The 14,716-nt window shown below is 32.6% G+C and overlaps 3 protein-coding genes across 7 annotated transcripts in view; 1 reads left to right on the top strand and 2 right to left on the bottom strand.

Moving 5' to 3' along the window:
• Positions 1 to 4,858, top strand: part of LOC122630617 (putative mediator of RNA polymerase II transcription subunit 26) — a 17,863-nt gene extending 13,005 nt beyond the window's left edge. For both annotated transcript variants that reach the window (XM_043815293.1, XM_043815294.1), the window contains 2 exons: positions 336 to 3,046; positions 4,424 to 4,858. In XM_043815293.1, the coding sequence (XP_043671228.1) occupies positions 336 to 2,905 (2,570 nt within the window). In that variant the 3' untranslated portion in view covers positions 2,906 to 3,046; positions 4,424 to 4,858. The remainder of the gene's footprint in view (positions 1 to 335; positions 3,047 to 4,423) is intronic.
• Positions 4,859 to 4,974: 116 nt separating this feature from the next.
• LOC122630625 (heparan-alpha-glucosaminide N-acetyltransferase) lies at positions 4,975 to 7,927 on the bottom strand. The gene is made up of 10 exons (XM_043815340.1): positions 7,653 to 7,927; positions 7,364 to 7,494; positions 7,162 to 7,277; positions 6,874 to 7,039; positions 6,581 to 6,785; positions 6,323 to 6,490; positions 6,114 to 6,235; positions 5,877 to 6,046; positions 5,527 to 5,811; positions 4,975 to 5,427 (listed from the first exon to the last, which is right to left on the bottom strand). The coding sequence occupies exons 1-10, from the start codon at positions 7,767 to 7,769 to the stop codon at positions 5,246 to 5,248; spliced, it is 1,662 nt and encodes a 553-aa protein (XP_043671275.1). The 5' UTR covers positions 7,770 to 7,927; the 3' UTR covers positions 4,975 to 5,245.
• Positions 7,928 to 9,454: 1,527 nt separating this feature from the next.
• LOC122630618 (protein transport protein Sec24C) overlaps positions 9,455 to 14,716 on the bottom strand; it is an 8,677-nt gene continuing 3,415 nt past the window's right edge. For all 4 annotated transcript variants that reach the window (XM_043815298.1, XM_043815296.1, XM_043815295.1 and 1 more), the window contains 14 exons: positions 13,972 to 14,712; positions 13,770 to 13,892; positions 13,520 to 13,699; positions 13,250 to 13,445; positions 13,056 to 13,171; positions 12,528 to 12,938; positions 12,306 to 12,432; positions 12,036 to 12,196; positions 11,787 to 11,966; positions 11,496 to 11,697; positions 11,103 to 11,297; positions 10,821 to 11,012; positions 10,474 to 10,667; positions 9,455 to 10,365 (listed from right to left, as the gene is read on the bottom strand). In XM_043815298.1, coding sequence (XP_043671233.1) covers positions 10,222 to 10,365; positions 10,474 to 10,667; positions 10,821 to 11,012; positions 11,103 to 11,297; positions 11,496 to 11,697; positions 11,787 to 11,966; positions 12,036 to 12,196; positions 12,306 to 12,432; positions 12,528 to 12,938; positions 13,056 to 13,171; positions 13,250 to 13,445; positions 13,520 to 13,699; positions 13,770 to 13,892; positions 13,972 to 14,712 — 3,162 coding nt within the window. In that variant the 3' untranslated portion in view covers positions 9,455 to 10,221. The remainder of the gene's footprint in view (positions 10,366 to 10,473; positions 10,668 to 10,820; positions 11,013 to 11,102; positions 11,298 to 11,495; positions 11,698 to 11,786; positions 11,967 to 12,035; positions 12,197 to 12,305; positions 12,433 to 12,527; positions 12,939 to 13,055; positions 13,172 to 13,249; positions 13,446 to 13,519; positions 13,700 to 13,769; positions 13,893 to 13,971; positions 14,713 to 14,716) is intronic.

Genomic DNA, 14,716 nt, shown 5'->3' with positions numbered 1-14,716 from the left:
AAAAAAAAACCATAAATCGTGTACACTTAAAAAATTGTGGCTGTAAAAAAAAGAAAGACGTTTACGAATGTTCGGCGTGTGTTCTCCTTCGACGAATAAAAAAGAAAAGAGAAATTAACAAAAAAAAAAAAAAAAGAACAAACAAACAAAAAAAGAAAAAGGAAATAATAACACGTAAAAAAAGCATCGTCTCGAACGACCGACGAAATGAAAGTGACAAAATAGGAAAAGATAAAAAAGAGGAAAAAAAAAGAAAAAAGAAAAGAAAAAAAAAACAAGTCGCGAGGAAAAAGGTTGATTTTTTTTGTCTGAATGCAATGTGCTGTTTGTTGTAGCCACGCAAGAAAATCGTCAAGCAGATTACACCTGCCAAATCGAGAATAACGTGCCGGGCAATCAGCACGGTGTATTTATCCCTGGTTGTCCAGCACCAGCTCCTCCTCCTCCTCCTCCTCCTTATTGGAATCCCGACGTTTGGTGGGGTTATTATCATCCAGTACAATACCCAACACTTCCTAATCCCAACGATCCAAACCCGATGAAGTTACCTTTCGATCCGTACGTTTATCGTCGTTACGAAGATGGAAACGCTTACGTTTTCTATCCGCTCTACAACCAGAATTACATGCCGTGCGATAATTTCGAAGTAGAAAATAATATTTATCCGCAATACGCGGCACATTGCCAACCTCCGATTCGGCAGGTTAACGTCAAAGAAACAACCTGTATGGAAGCCAATTCGAATTCGATAAACGAAGAGAATTCAATTTCAACGTTGGACGATAAAACAAATGTATTTAGCGAAGATCATTGGAGAGAAATGAACGACGTTTCAAAGGTAACAGTTAACGAGAAGGCTAACGATCGTCTTACTACGACTTTGAACATCGTCGAGGAGGAAGAAGAACGAAGCATACCAAAGGGAGTCCCTGGACACTTCGACAAAACGAAGATTACCGTACCAAATTACACGTACGTCGACAGCAGCGACTCGAGCGAATCGGATTCGGAGAGCTCTTCTTCTTCTTCTTCCTCTTCTTCATCTTCTTCTGCCTCTTCTAGCAAGTTGACCAAGAGTAGGAACAACGACACTACTACGAACGACACGATATCTGAAAGCGATTCGGATTCTTATTTAGCTTACTCGACTGGTTTAAATCCACATGGGAAATCCGAGGGGAACGATCAACGGGATAAGATCGACGATAAAGAACTTCAAGAGATTGTAAACGGGCACCGTTCGGAGAACACCATTTCAAGCTGTGATTCACAAAATGAAGATGACGAAGAAGAGGAGGAGCATGAAGAGTATCGTTTAGAATCGTTGAAAAGCGATCCAGTAATACCAGCTCATAGATTGAGCGTTATTTACGAAGATACCGAACACGTCGAAATCGAGATACCCTGTCCAAGGAGAAATAGGGATAACGAAAAGTGGAACAACGAGATACCTTGCGAAGCTACGGACGATCCACCCGACGAAGCGGATACTACTGTCAGTGTTAGTCTACCTTTGAGATTCAAATTTTCCGTATCTGAAAACAACGAAGACGTCACCACGGTTATAGTAGGTGACAGTAAAATAAAATCCGAAAAATCTCGAGCCTCGAATCAGGAGCAAAATCATCGATTAATGGAGGAAGAAACTACGGTAGATTTTACATTGAAGAGACCAGGAACAAAGATGAAATCTACGGAGGATAATAAAAATCTTTTAACGAGTAAGAAAACGGACGACACGGCACACGTTAATTTTACCTTAAGAAAAGTACCTACTAAAGTAAACAGAGTGAATTGCGATGAATCCGTCGAAACGGAATTTACGGTTAGGTCGAAGAAAGTCGACGTTACTAGTCACGTTAGAAAGGAGAAGAGGAAGCTCGATGGTGAAAGGCAAAGAGAGAAAATCGTGAAAAATAATCAGGATCGATCTAGTCCCGTGTCGATTGATAAAAACGATCTGATTAATACCGACGATAAAATAATAGAACCGGAAATTGTAGTGTCCGAGTGTATATGTGACGAGGATAAAGAAAATTCGAGAAATTTAACAAAAACAAAAAGCGAAGATCCCAACGACGATGCGGAAGGAAATTCAAGTAAGGAATCCAATCAACAGGACGATGAAAGCTACGTCGAATTGGAAGTCGAACGTAACAACAAGGAAACGAAACATTTGTTGAGCGTTCAAAATTCTCGAGAAGAGACAGACGACGAAGATAGCGGTGTAACATCGGACATGAGCCGAATGATATCCGAAGTGGATACAGATTCCGAGTGTACGTCAACGAAGAATTTGAGAAAATATCAAAGAACTCAAACGCATTCGCGTCTTTTCAGGCTACTCAACGACGACTCCATCTTGGCTGAAGATACAACGGAAGTTGCCGATGGAGAATTAGGTTCTCCGTTGAAGAGAGAATATCTTAGTCTACCATTGAAGACACACGCGTTCAGTTACGACGAGAATTATTGTTCAAACTATTCTAGCGGACTTACTTCGCCCGAATATTCACCGATATGCGAACAATCATGGAGGAAATTAAATGAATCCGAATTGGACTCCAATCGGCAGCTTGGACTCCAACAGCAACGTCCAGATAGAAATATTTCCAAAGAGGATCCGTATTATAAAGCATGGAAAAGTCCAAAAGCGAATAATAATACCAACGATCACGATCAAAATCACGATGTTTTACCATCTATCGCATTCAAAATACTCGAAAGCAAGATTCCTTATTGGACGTACAAGGTCAACGTTCTCTGTCCACGCATCAAAAGCACCAAAAGCGTTCCCCAGACTTTACAAGGATGCAAGACGAACGGATCGAGCGGCCCATCATCGATTGTTAGATCTTCACCAACGACCCTTCCCCTATCCTACGTCGAAAACGACCATTGCTGATGGCCCGGGGCAGAGTGAGGCCGTGTTTGGCCGCGAGCAACCGGTCCACGGAACGAGCTTCGCGCAACTTTTCTCGAAATTCGCAACGACTGGGCGACTAATGCCCGGGGAGCTACAGGCTATGTGATTTTTTTTCTATCGGTACATATAGTTTGTCGTATACTCGTCTTTCTCTTTCTTTCTCTCTCTCTCTCTTTCCTTCTTTCTTTTTCTTTCCATTTCCTAACTCTATATCTATCTCTGTTTTTCTTTTTCTATCTCTTGTTCCTTTCTCTATTCCTATCTTTCTCTCTCTCTCTCTCTCTCTCTCTCTCTCTCTCTCTCTCTCTCTCTCTTTCTTTTTCTTTTTCTTTCCATTTTCTAACTCTCTGTCTATCTCTTATTCCTTTCTCTATATTTCTCTCTCTTTCTCTGTCTCTTTATCTTTCACCTTTACTAGCCTGTTTTTTGTATTTTTTCTTTTTTGTGCTCCACGAATTACGCGAGAACACGTTAGTAAAAATGATACATTTTTCGTTTTTATTAAATTTATCTATCGATAAAACGTGTCCGATTATCGTCGACGAAAAATATATCCTCGCATCGCCTAATCCTGTGTCTCGTTTCAGAATAGAAAAATAGATAATGACGAACCGTTAATACAATTATTTTTATTTCACCGTTAGTTTCTAATCGGTCAATCGTTACGGTCTATATAATTTTTGGTAATATAAACTAAAAATATATGTATATATATATATATATATATATATACATATCTGTATATAAAGATCGTTGAAAATATAAAATCTAACTTGAACAAACGGGTTCCCAAGCAGAGTGTCATTTCCATAACTAGTTTGCGGGATATTTTGGGTGACACATGCATGCACTCGCATAACCGTTCTAACGCAAATAAGAATTTTTATATTCTCTAGCAGCTTCGATTATTTTCTTTTTTTTTTCGAATTACGATGACAACGGGGTAGTATTTATTTATATATATATGTATTGCATGAATATATTGTTTACTAAGCGAGTAAATTTTACTAACGATCACACCAGTTCCATTCGTAGAAAGCGCTATTACATTCGTGTCATTATTCGTCTAACGTAAATGAATTTTGTGATCGAGGACCAAGAGGATGCTTCCTGGCGAATCGTTTAAAAAATGTTCGGTAAAATTGTTTGAAAGTAAAGAGAGAACAAAAAAGAAAAATACAAAGGAGAACATAGCTATGAATTATATCTTATCGAGGCATATCTGTTAAAAAAATTAATTACTTAATTAATTAATTAATTAATTAATATATATATATATATTCTTTTTTTTAAGAATCTAAAAATAATAAATGATATGAATAGAACATTATTATCATTGCACGTTGTTCGATTTTGCTAGTTTTGAGATATTTAATGTATTAGCATTTTATGAAGGAAATATTTATTGAATAAAAAATAATTCAATCGATCATTTTTCTTTTTTTTTTTTTTCTTTTTTACGTATTCCGATATTAATATTTGTCTTTCATTTTGCAGGACCCGATGCTACCGATTACTGAATGCAGATATCGGTGTTATGATACTTAGGAAAGCTGTTGAGTTATTAGTGTGTTTTATTTTGTCTCTTTTCCTTTCCTTTCTTTTCTTCTATCTTCTTTTTTTTATCTTCTTTACATATTAATATAATCGTCTATATCGTAAATATCGATATCGATGGCGGCGTTTTTTCTTTTTTTTTTTTTTTTGCAAAGAAGCCTCAGCATAACCCATGTTCCATTTTTCCTTTCATATCTCTCCGCCTAGTAGATTCGTTGTCAAATCATTCTATGGTGTGTCGAATAAAAAAAACGACTCTAAGAGAAGAGCTACATTTTTAGTCATATTACTAATGATATCGAAAACTTATCGCGTTATTTAATGTGCCGAAAAATTCAACGATGATTTAATCGTTTCTTGCGATTGATAACAAAAGAAAAATAATAATAATAATGATGATGATGATGATGATGATGATGATGATGATGATGATGATGATGATGATGACGATGATGATGATGATAATGATAATAATAATAATAATAATAATAATATTAATAATAATAATAATATTAATAATAATAATAATAATAATTAAAAAAAGAAAAAATACAAAAAAAAATTTACAAAAATACAATAAAAGAAAGAATGTACTTAATACAAATTCGTATAAAAAGTATACGTTGGTAATACGATTACCTCACACACTGTCATTATGTTACTTAATGTAAGTCGTGTAAAATAAATTATTTATCAAGCCGAAAAGACCGATCGTACTTTATATCCCAAATCCAAATAACTATCTGAGAAAGTCACGTTAGATCACAAAGTAATATACATTCGTTTACGATGCATAATATAAGCTATGATGGTCCATAGGACAACACCCCAAATAGCTTCTACCAATACCAAAGTACGACCTTGCATATTACCGATACGCCAATGAAATGGAAAGATTTGATAGCATAAATGATGACCGATGTATATAAGAAGAGCGTTCATTCCTAAAATTGATCAAAAGATTAGAGATATTATATGGAAAAAAAAAAAAAAGAAAAAGAAAAGAAATGATGCGAATTTTTTCAATTACTTTAATTACCTACCAGGTATTCGAAATGGTCCACCTCTCCATATTCTTGCAACATCCACTAGTAAGTAACAAGCTGATAAAAGACCAAGAGCAAAGGCAGTCGTTACCAATGCAAAAGATAACGACCATAAATTTTTATTTACGGGTATGACGTAAACGTGAGCAAGAAATCCTACGATAGCTAAAAATACCGCCCATAGGAGCCACCTTACGACCCTATCCTTCCAATCCTTATAGCACAATAAAATCTCTCCTGCTTGGACTCCAAGAAATACTTGGAATATTGTTGTCAGGCAACCTAAAATAATAAAAAAGGATATTTTCGAGCAAACTTTTTCATTTCTTTTTCTATCCTTTATTTACCTAAAATACCCTCAGGATCGAAGGGTTTAGATCCGTAAACCGAGATTATCAACAGGTTTTGAAACACGTGTTTGGGTGTTAGGATCAAATCGTCTATATATCCAGCAGCACCACCGGTACAATTAAAATATTTTCCATCTTCGTGACGTCCACCAGGACCGAGATAACCTCTGTGATAACGTCACTTATTTGATTTTCTATGATAATTAGAAATCTATCGAAATCATACGTACATACGTGGGACATCCTGGTACTGAAAGTTTGAACGTTAATATGCAATGAACAACGACGATGCATAGAACGATGATCCATTGTGGTAACAAAATGGATATATCCTTTAATCGTTGATGCATTAGACTCTGAAATAAATCCATCAACGGTGCACAGATTATATTATTCGTACAATTTTATGATTATAGATTTGTTCGATATTACGATTTGCTCACTTGAATTTTTTTAGGTTTTCTCGGTGTTAGAAATAGAAACATCAGAGCAACAACAAGATAAGCAACACCGAATCTTTGCAACACACCGAATATTCGTATTTTTTCCAGCTGCGGCATGCTAGCGAGAGTGTTTAATGCAACACCGATAAGAAATAACAGGATGCTTCTCTGTTAAAAAAAGAAAAGAAAAAGGAACGAAAAAAATTATAATTATGTTATAATTCATTATTAATTCTATCTACGTTCTGATTTATTTACCTTAAGAATTCCAAAAAACATTTCTAATTTCAAAACGCCACGTGATAATTGCGAGGACATGGCTATAGGAATACAAACTCCCATAATCCACATGAAACATGGAAAGACCAAGTCTCCTATTAATAAACCGTTCCAAGTTGCATGCTCCAATAGATAATATCCTCCAGCACCGCTATTAACGAAGATCATAAACAAAATGCTGATCCTACGGTATTCGAAATTATAAACACTATTAATTTACTTCAAATGAAATAATTTAATGAAACTCTCCAATTAAATAACTTAATGAATACCCTCTAAATGTGTCGATAGATTTCACTCGTCGTTTCTTCGTAGGATCGTTAGCTATCTGATCGTTAGTATGTTTCAAACATTTTTCTTGAATCAATTGCCATATTTGTCGTGACAATGATATTCCAATTAGAAAGCATACTATTATACCGAAAACAATGAGGAGAGCTACGGTAAAGAGAAATCTTCTTATTATTTTCCCTTCTTTTTTTTTTTTCTTTTCATATAAATAAAAATCAACTTTGAAAGTTTTTCAACATAGATCAATGGAAAAAAAGAAAAAAACTCACTGATGTAAGAATTGGTTGGTCGTATCAGTGTGTTGAGGAAACAACTATCGTTTCGAATTAATAATTCATAACTGCCGTATTCTCCTAAATTTGGTGAAAGTTTGCAAATCGCGGTACTAAAATTAAAAAAGAAAGAAAAGAGACAACAAAAATTATACCTTGCATTATTTTTAAGTTTAAGTAGAAACACGTATATTAATACCTGATATTTTTAGCAGATATATATTCGTTAGAACCATCGACGTTCAGTACCGCCCATTTCATAGATCTGGCAGTATTAAATTTCACGCTATAATTCGCGGTTGAAATCAAAGATACTCGACTGTACGGACACTAAAGAAAGGAAAGAGAATTTAATAAGAGAGAAAAAAAAGAAATAAAATACTCAAACAAACAAAAATAAGAAGAACAAAATTATAATAAATAATTTCGAAATATCGATTCGTTTGATTGTTAATAATATCAATAAAAATTATTTAATTAAAACCTACCGAAACGCAATCGGATGAAAGCGCATAAAGCCATGCATTCGATTTATCTTCATTTCTTAATTTAACACAAGCTTCGTCGTACTTTAAGTCACTGTGAAAACACTGCTTTTCGAGCATTTTTTTTTTTTCTACTCGAGATTTCAACTAAAAATAAAAATAAGTACTTTCGTAATTCCGTAAAAGTTCATATATACATATACATAACGAATCTCTGTTGAACAGCACAGAGAAAGTGGAACAGAATATAGCAGTCTTATCATCAAGATTTTAGATATTGTATCGTCGATATATATATATATATATATATATATATATATATATGTATGTATGTATATATATGTAATTGTATCATAGTCGATCGATAATTAATCAGAAACTAAACAGAAAATATCACAAACTGTTATTTACTATACCATTACTATATTTATGAACGCATCGATCAATAGATGCAATGAAACGATATTATGCTCGATAAATAGAATATATGTATCAATAGATCCTTGATCATTTTACGGAATCCGTTCTTAATTAGACAAACTATATCAACATGTTAATCTTCTTAACTGTTTCAAGTTATTCCGGCTTTTCCTGAGTAAGTAGAAAACGTACATTCCGATGCAGACAAACCGTATAAACGTGAAAGTACTCGTAACCCAGATTTACAAATCGGCTTAAAAGATGCATATTTTTATGATGCATCTTAATTAAGTCGTACTATTCTTCTCGCTTGATCACATATAATTAGATAAATGAATTGACAATGATTTGTAAAGTCTCATTGAATTTTAACGCATCTATTGTTTTATTAAATCTGGCCACATCTTTATCGTATTAGAGATTATGATTTATCATATAAGACGATTATTAAATATACGACTGATTTGAAAAGATAATAAATATTTGCTATATGAAATTAATTTAAAAATACGATAAGGTCATGCTATCGTCAAAATTATTTTCGAATAAATAAAATAATAATATTTTTTTACAATCTCCTACGAAAGGTTCTTCTACGAAAATTAATGTAAGGTACATGTATATCAATATCTATATAATTTTCATAAGTGCAATATTCAATTAAAAAAAAAATTTTATAATAAAAAGTAACTTACCAATTCTCAGATACTTTATATATTAAGAAAACAATGCTATCGGTAAATCGATATTCACTTTTAATTATTCGTTATAATTTCTAATACTTTCACTATAAATATAAAAAGTTCTCTAATTTTTTTCTAAATATATATATATATATATATATATATATATATATATATAAATGCAAAGAAATGTCCTATATACGTAAACGTTTATAATGATACAAATATTATCACATTTCACGATAATACGATCTGATTCGTTGAGAGTAACTAAAGCGACTGAGCGACTTTAGTATATTGGAATGCATTGCTGTAGTTTCACCAATCACGGGAGCGCCACTCGATCGTGCGAATATTCTGGTTGACCTTTCTGTTGGCATTTAGTATTAAATTTTTCTAACAAGTATGTACACTCTTACGTCAATTAAAAAGATTGTTATACAATTATTTAGCTTGAAAATATTTATTAAAAAAAAAAAATAAAACAAAATAAATAAAAACAAAAAAGAAAACGAAAACAGAAATACTACCGATAAATTTAATACCCTTAAATTATAGATACATGAATATTTAAAATGTGTGTCAAATGGGAAAGGAGAGATTAATAATTACATTTTAATTATTGCATTGGACAAGGATCTATTTCGTTATTTTTGTGTTAACTTATTTTTGTATTAACATCTTTACAAACAACTGCAAAGATGAAAAAAGATGAATTTTCTTTCATTTCTAAAAAATATCAATTTCGTATTAAAATCAATCTCTTACCTCTTAACGAACGTGTTTCTCATACACGTCATTATTTAATTAAGAGCACAAAAATCAATATTGTGATTTCAATATAAATTTATAATGATTTAATACATTTTAATATTTAATTTAGTGTATTAATAACGATATATAATAATGAGCTAGATAAAATAAAAGATTAATATCGCGATAATAATACAAGTTTTAGGTTTACAGTTACTCTCATGTATAAATCACTGTGTGAATATGAGCGTGTCTGTGCCCCTCTTTTACGTCACGCAAATATCTGGCTTTTGATGCGGAATGATTAGTTATGTTTGTTTGTTTGTTTGTTTGCTTCTTCTTTTTTTTTTCTTTTTGTTTTTTTGTTTTTTTTTTTTTTTAATATTTATATATATAAGTCCATCTGCTCTCTTCCCAATATGTATTATAGGTATATGTATATATATAAATATATATATATATATATATATATATATATATATATATATAATATGATGAATTTTTCACTTTGCACTTTTTTTTTCTTTCTTTCTTTATAACACACACGATTGCACCCATAGAATACCACGTTTCTCACTAAATTCTTCATCAAATCCCATGGTTATTTCGTGACCGATCCTTGGCACAAAAAATATATTATGACAAGAATCACAGCTGGACGCGGAACTATATAAGTTTTCAAATAAAACATATACAATCCATTTTTTCAAATCAATTTATGGTTTAAGAATCTCTCGTATTTCTTTGTGCATATGGCAAAGGAAATCAACGTAACTTGGACTACCATCGTTTCCTCTGTCCTCTATTAAGAAATGACGTAACACCATCTCCAACTTTTCCCTCTGTCTTACTATCGTTAACTATAACAATTAAATCGTAAGTGAAAAAAAAAAAAAAAGAACAAAAAGATATTTCATCCAGATTTATCATCCAGATTTTATGAAAATATATTTAATGTGTTAACTCACCCTCATGCAACGGTGTCTCTCGATTCGTATTTGATCAATAATTTCTCTTATTCTTTTATTTAATGAATTATCCAATACTGGCAGTGTATTGCGATCAGTATCGATCTTAATTACCGAAGGTACATCGAAGACTGCTTTTACCCATTGCGGAGAAAGTGCTACACCTAACCACAAGAACATATGCACACTGTTTTCTGAAAAGAAAAAAAAAAAAAAGAAAAAGAAAAAAGAAAAAATTTAATTACATAAAAGATATTGTAATATACATATTACTTTGACAAGTAGCACGTATAGAAATTTTTTATTAATTTGTAATTTTTTATTAAAAATTTGTTTATTATACATACCAAGTAAATAAGCTCCATCCTCCGTAAATTTGTCGATAGAACAACGTAACATCTGAGGTAAATCTGTGCTATCTGGATCAACATCATGCAGAGGAAGTAATCTAGGATACATGTAAACAACGGATATCGAAATAGGCATTGTAGCAACCGCTTGCATAACAAATGATCTATCATCTATTGTCATATCCGAGCCTAAAATTAAAGGAAATGTTTTTTTACATTTTATTGATTTTATTTTTTACAAATCATTTATTATATATCAAAAAATTTAAATAAACTTACCACCAGTAACTGCATCGCTTTTCAATATGCAATTAACATATAATGGAAGTAACTTCATACATTCCGGTAATATCAATTGACCGGCGTTGGACGCAGAAGCACAATTTTTCCTATACGCCGCAAGCATGTTCGCACATCTTGCGATTAAGTTATCTTTGACGGCTCTTGGCGTTGATTCAATTACTTTAAACACACCTACAAAAATGCATACCGAACGAAATATTAGTAATCACGGTAGAAAGTTCCTCTCTTTTTATTTATATATATATATATATATAATATATATAAATAAAATTGTATATAAAAAAAATATATATAAAAAAGCATATATAAAAAAAAGTGTGTGTGTGTATATCAAAAAAATTACGAGTTAAAATTAACATTGACACTTACTTTCTTTGGAGAAATAATTAACAATAGCATCTAAATCGCAAGTACGATATAACTCGGCCATTTGCGAAGAAGTCTTCAAACTGAGATTTAAAATACGTAATCGCCTAACACCTCCGCAAGAAGTATATAATAAAGCAGCTTGTATATATACACCTTCATCTTCCGTCAATTTATCGTCGTGTTTAATCTCAACAGCAACAGCCTAAACATTTCAATGAAATAAACTCTTAAAATATTATCCACATTCATAACTTATTATAGACTTATATATAAATTTATTTCTATCCTTACCTTATTACAATCTATACTAGCCAACTCCATTTCGGTGGTATTTGACATAAAGAAATGTCCATAGAAATCTGTTGCTCTAACACCCGTAGAGGTACGTAAACGCATACGTGCATCGAAAGCAATTGGTCTACTGACATTAGTAATAACATCGGATACCAATCTGTCACCATCAACATCAGCCTAATTCATAAGTGAGTGCTATTTGCAATGTTATTTGTAATTGGATTTTTTGTATAAACTGGAACTTACTTGAAAGTATGTATATTTATAAACTTCACCTCCAGTAAGCCGACATATTTGACTTATAGTTGCAATATCCACGTACGAATTATTAAAAACGAAAAGATCGACGCTACATCCAACATCGACACATTCTTGTCCTAAATTGTTATAAACGTTATTTTGCGGAGCTGCGAAACAAACAAAGAAAAAAAGTCATTGATATTTTATTATAACATTATTTACGAGAATTTATATATATATATATATATATATATATATATATATACACATACACACCTAATACTGATTTTTCTTTATCAGTACCAAGTAACTTGCGATCGTCACGATTTTTCAATTTGCCTGGAGCTTCGGCAATAGGTAAAGACGAATGAAATACTATTAACTTTCCTGCGCATTCTGAAGCCTGTGATAAAGTATAGAATTGAATTCAAAAGGATACTTTATTTTAATAAATAAAAAATAAATAAATAAATACAAATAAAAAATATTAATATATACCTTTAATGCTTCAAGTCCAGCTCGTATGGCAGGAGCCAAAATAGTTTCTGTTTCACGTGTATCTGCAAACATAGCTGGTATCTGTGCCATCAAACTATCGATAACTGTCTCGCTTTCTTCGATGTCACATAAGAATCCGTCGAGTAGAGGCATAAATACATCTTGTACATCACCCACAACCATCATTTGTGGTTGAGTAAGACAAGGATTAACATTGTAAAAGTGTACTGTGTTGTTGTACGTTACGAAACCTACTTTCATATTCGACTTCGTTTGATCAACATCAACTGGTAAATGTTTTATTATGGATTTCATCTCCGCACATAATAAATTTACTAAACCAGATTTGATCGTGTTGTATGAAACATCGATAACAAATATCATTGCTGGTGGTTTTGGAAAAATATTGTTCTATATAAAAAATCAAAAAAAAAAAAAAAAAAAAAAAGAAAAAGAAAAATAGAATAATTATTAATAACATAAAAATAATATAAAATAAAAATGTCTCAGATTCTATTTTTTCCTTACTCTGCAATATTCTTTTGTAGCAATATATTCGTACGTTCCCAACATTAATTCTGGTCTTTCATAACGATCCATACGTTGACCTCTATGATCCAAATGTTGAAAATATTCTGCTGGAACTATATTCGAGAAATAATATTTATTAGATTTATTAACATAATCGAATGATCTCTGATCGTTTTATTAATGTGCATTACCTTCCGTCGTAGCTTTACAAAACATGCATTGAAATCTACGTCCAGCGTCAATAAACTGCATAAATGGACTCATATACGCTTTACAACGTATACAACGGACTGGACCAATTTCTCCCATATCAACAACTGGTGGTTCGTATTCTCCTTCTTCAACACGTGCCATTGGACTTAGTATTAAAGCAAAAGGAACCCTAGTCTACAAAATTAAATTTATTTTTAATAATACTGCAATTGATACATTTAAATATTTTTGTATCGCATTATACTTACTTGTTTTATAATATCTGCTGTAGTAGGAACAGTATACATTGTAGATCTAATATATCTAGGGGATGCATTTCCTTGATCTTGTGTTACAAACTTGGTAGTTACTAATGGTGGAACTAATCCTATTTGATTCGTAACAAACACACCACCTTTTGTACGTTGATCATCTTGTATAACTTGTATCTATAAAATTAAATATTTATTAAAATTATATCCCCTTGGAACGTATAGAATTATGTTGATAATATCTTACTGGACTGGGCATTTGTTCAGGATCCAGGCGTCTGGCTTGTTGAGGTTGCATACCTGGCTGATAACTTTCTGTAGAACTCATTGGACCACTTGGATAAGGACTTCTTTGATTTACATACATATCCTGACAAAAAATAACTCGTAAAGTATATAATAAAAGTTTATGAACGGTATATTAGCAGTCTATCGCAATAAATTTTTACCGTCTGATTGTGGTATCCTGGTTGAGGATAACCTCCTTGTTGATAATTTGTCATAGGTGGAGGCATTGCACGATTAAGACCAGGATTTGTCATAGTTTGTCCAGACATTGGAGGAGCAGAAGGATATTGTCGTCCCGGTTGAGGTAAAGGATAATCAGATAAAGGAGGTACATGACTTTGTCCACTTTGTTCATACACAGGTGGGTTTGTAATGAAAGCTTGTTCCGAGATTTTGTTTTGAGAGCTAGGTGGCATTTGAGTCATAGTGTTGGACATATTCTGTGAGCTAGATGGCATTTGAGCCGGTGTATTAGACATAGTTTGCGAGCTAAGTGGCATTCGATTTAAAGGGTTAGACATCATATTTTGCGAGCTAGGTGGCATATGAGCCGAAGTATTAGATATATTTTGCGATCTGGGTGGCATTTGACCTGCAACATTAGGCATCATGCTTTGTGATCTAGGTTGTATTTCAGCCCCAGAATTAGACATAAGGTTTTGCGAAGTTGGTGGCATTTGGGCCATAGTATTAGACATCATGCTCTGTGATCTAGGTGGCATTTCAACCCCAGAATTAGACATAAGACTTTGCGAAGTAGGTGGCATCTGAGGAGTAGCATTAGACATCATGCTCTGTGATCTGGGTTGCATTTCAGCCCCAGAATTAGACATGAAATTTTGTGAACTAGGTGGCATTTGAGGAGCAGCATTAGACATTATGTTCTGAGAACTAGGCGGCATTTGA

The sequence above is a fragment of the Vespula pensylvanica genome, chromosome 7 (assembly GCF_014466175.1).
Source record: "Vespula pensylvanica isolate Volc-1 chromosome 7, ASM1446617v1, whole genome shotgun sequence".
NCBI classification, from domain to species: Eukaryota; Metazoa; Arthropoda; class Insecta; order Hymenoptera; family Vespidae; genus Vespula; species Vespula pensylvanica.
This window is presented reverse-complemented; position numbering and strand designations above follow the sequence as displayed.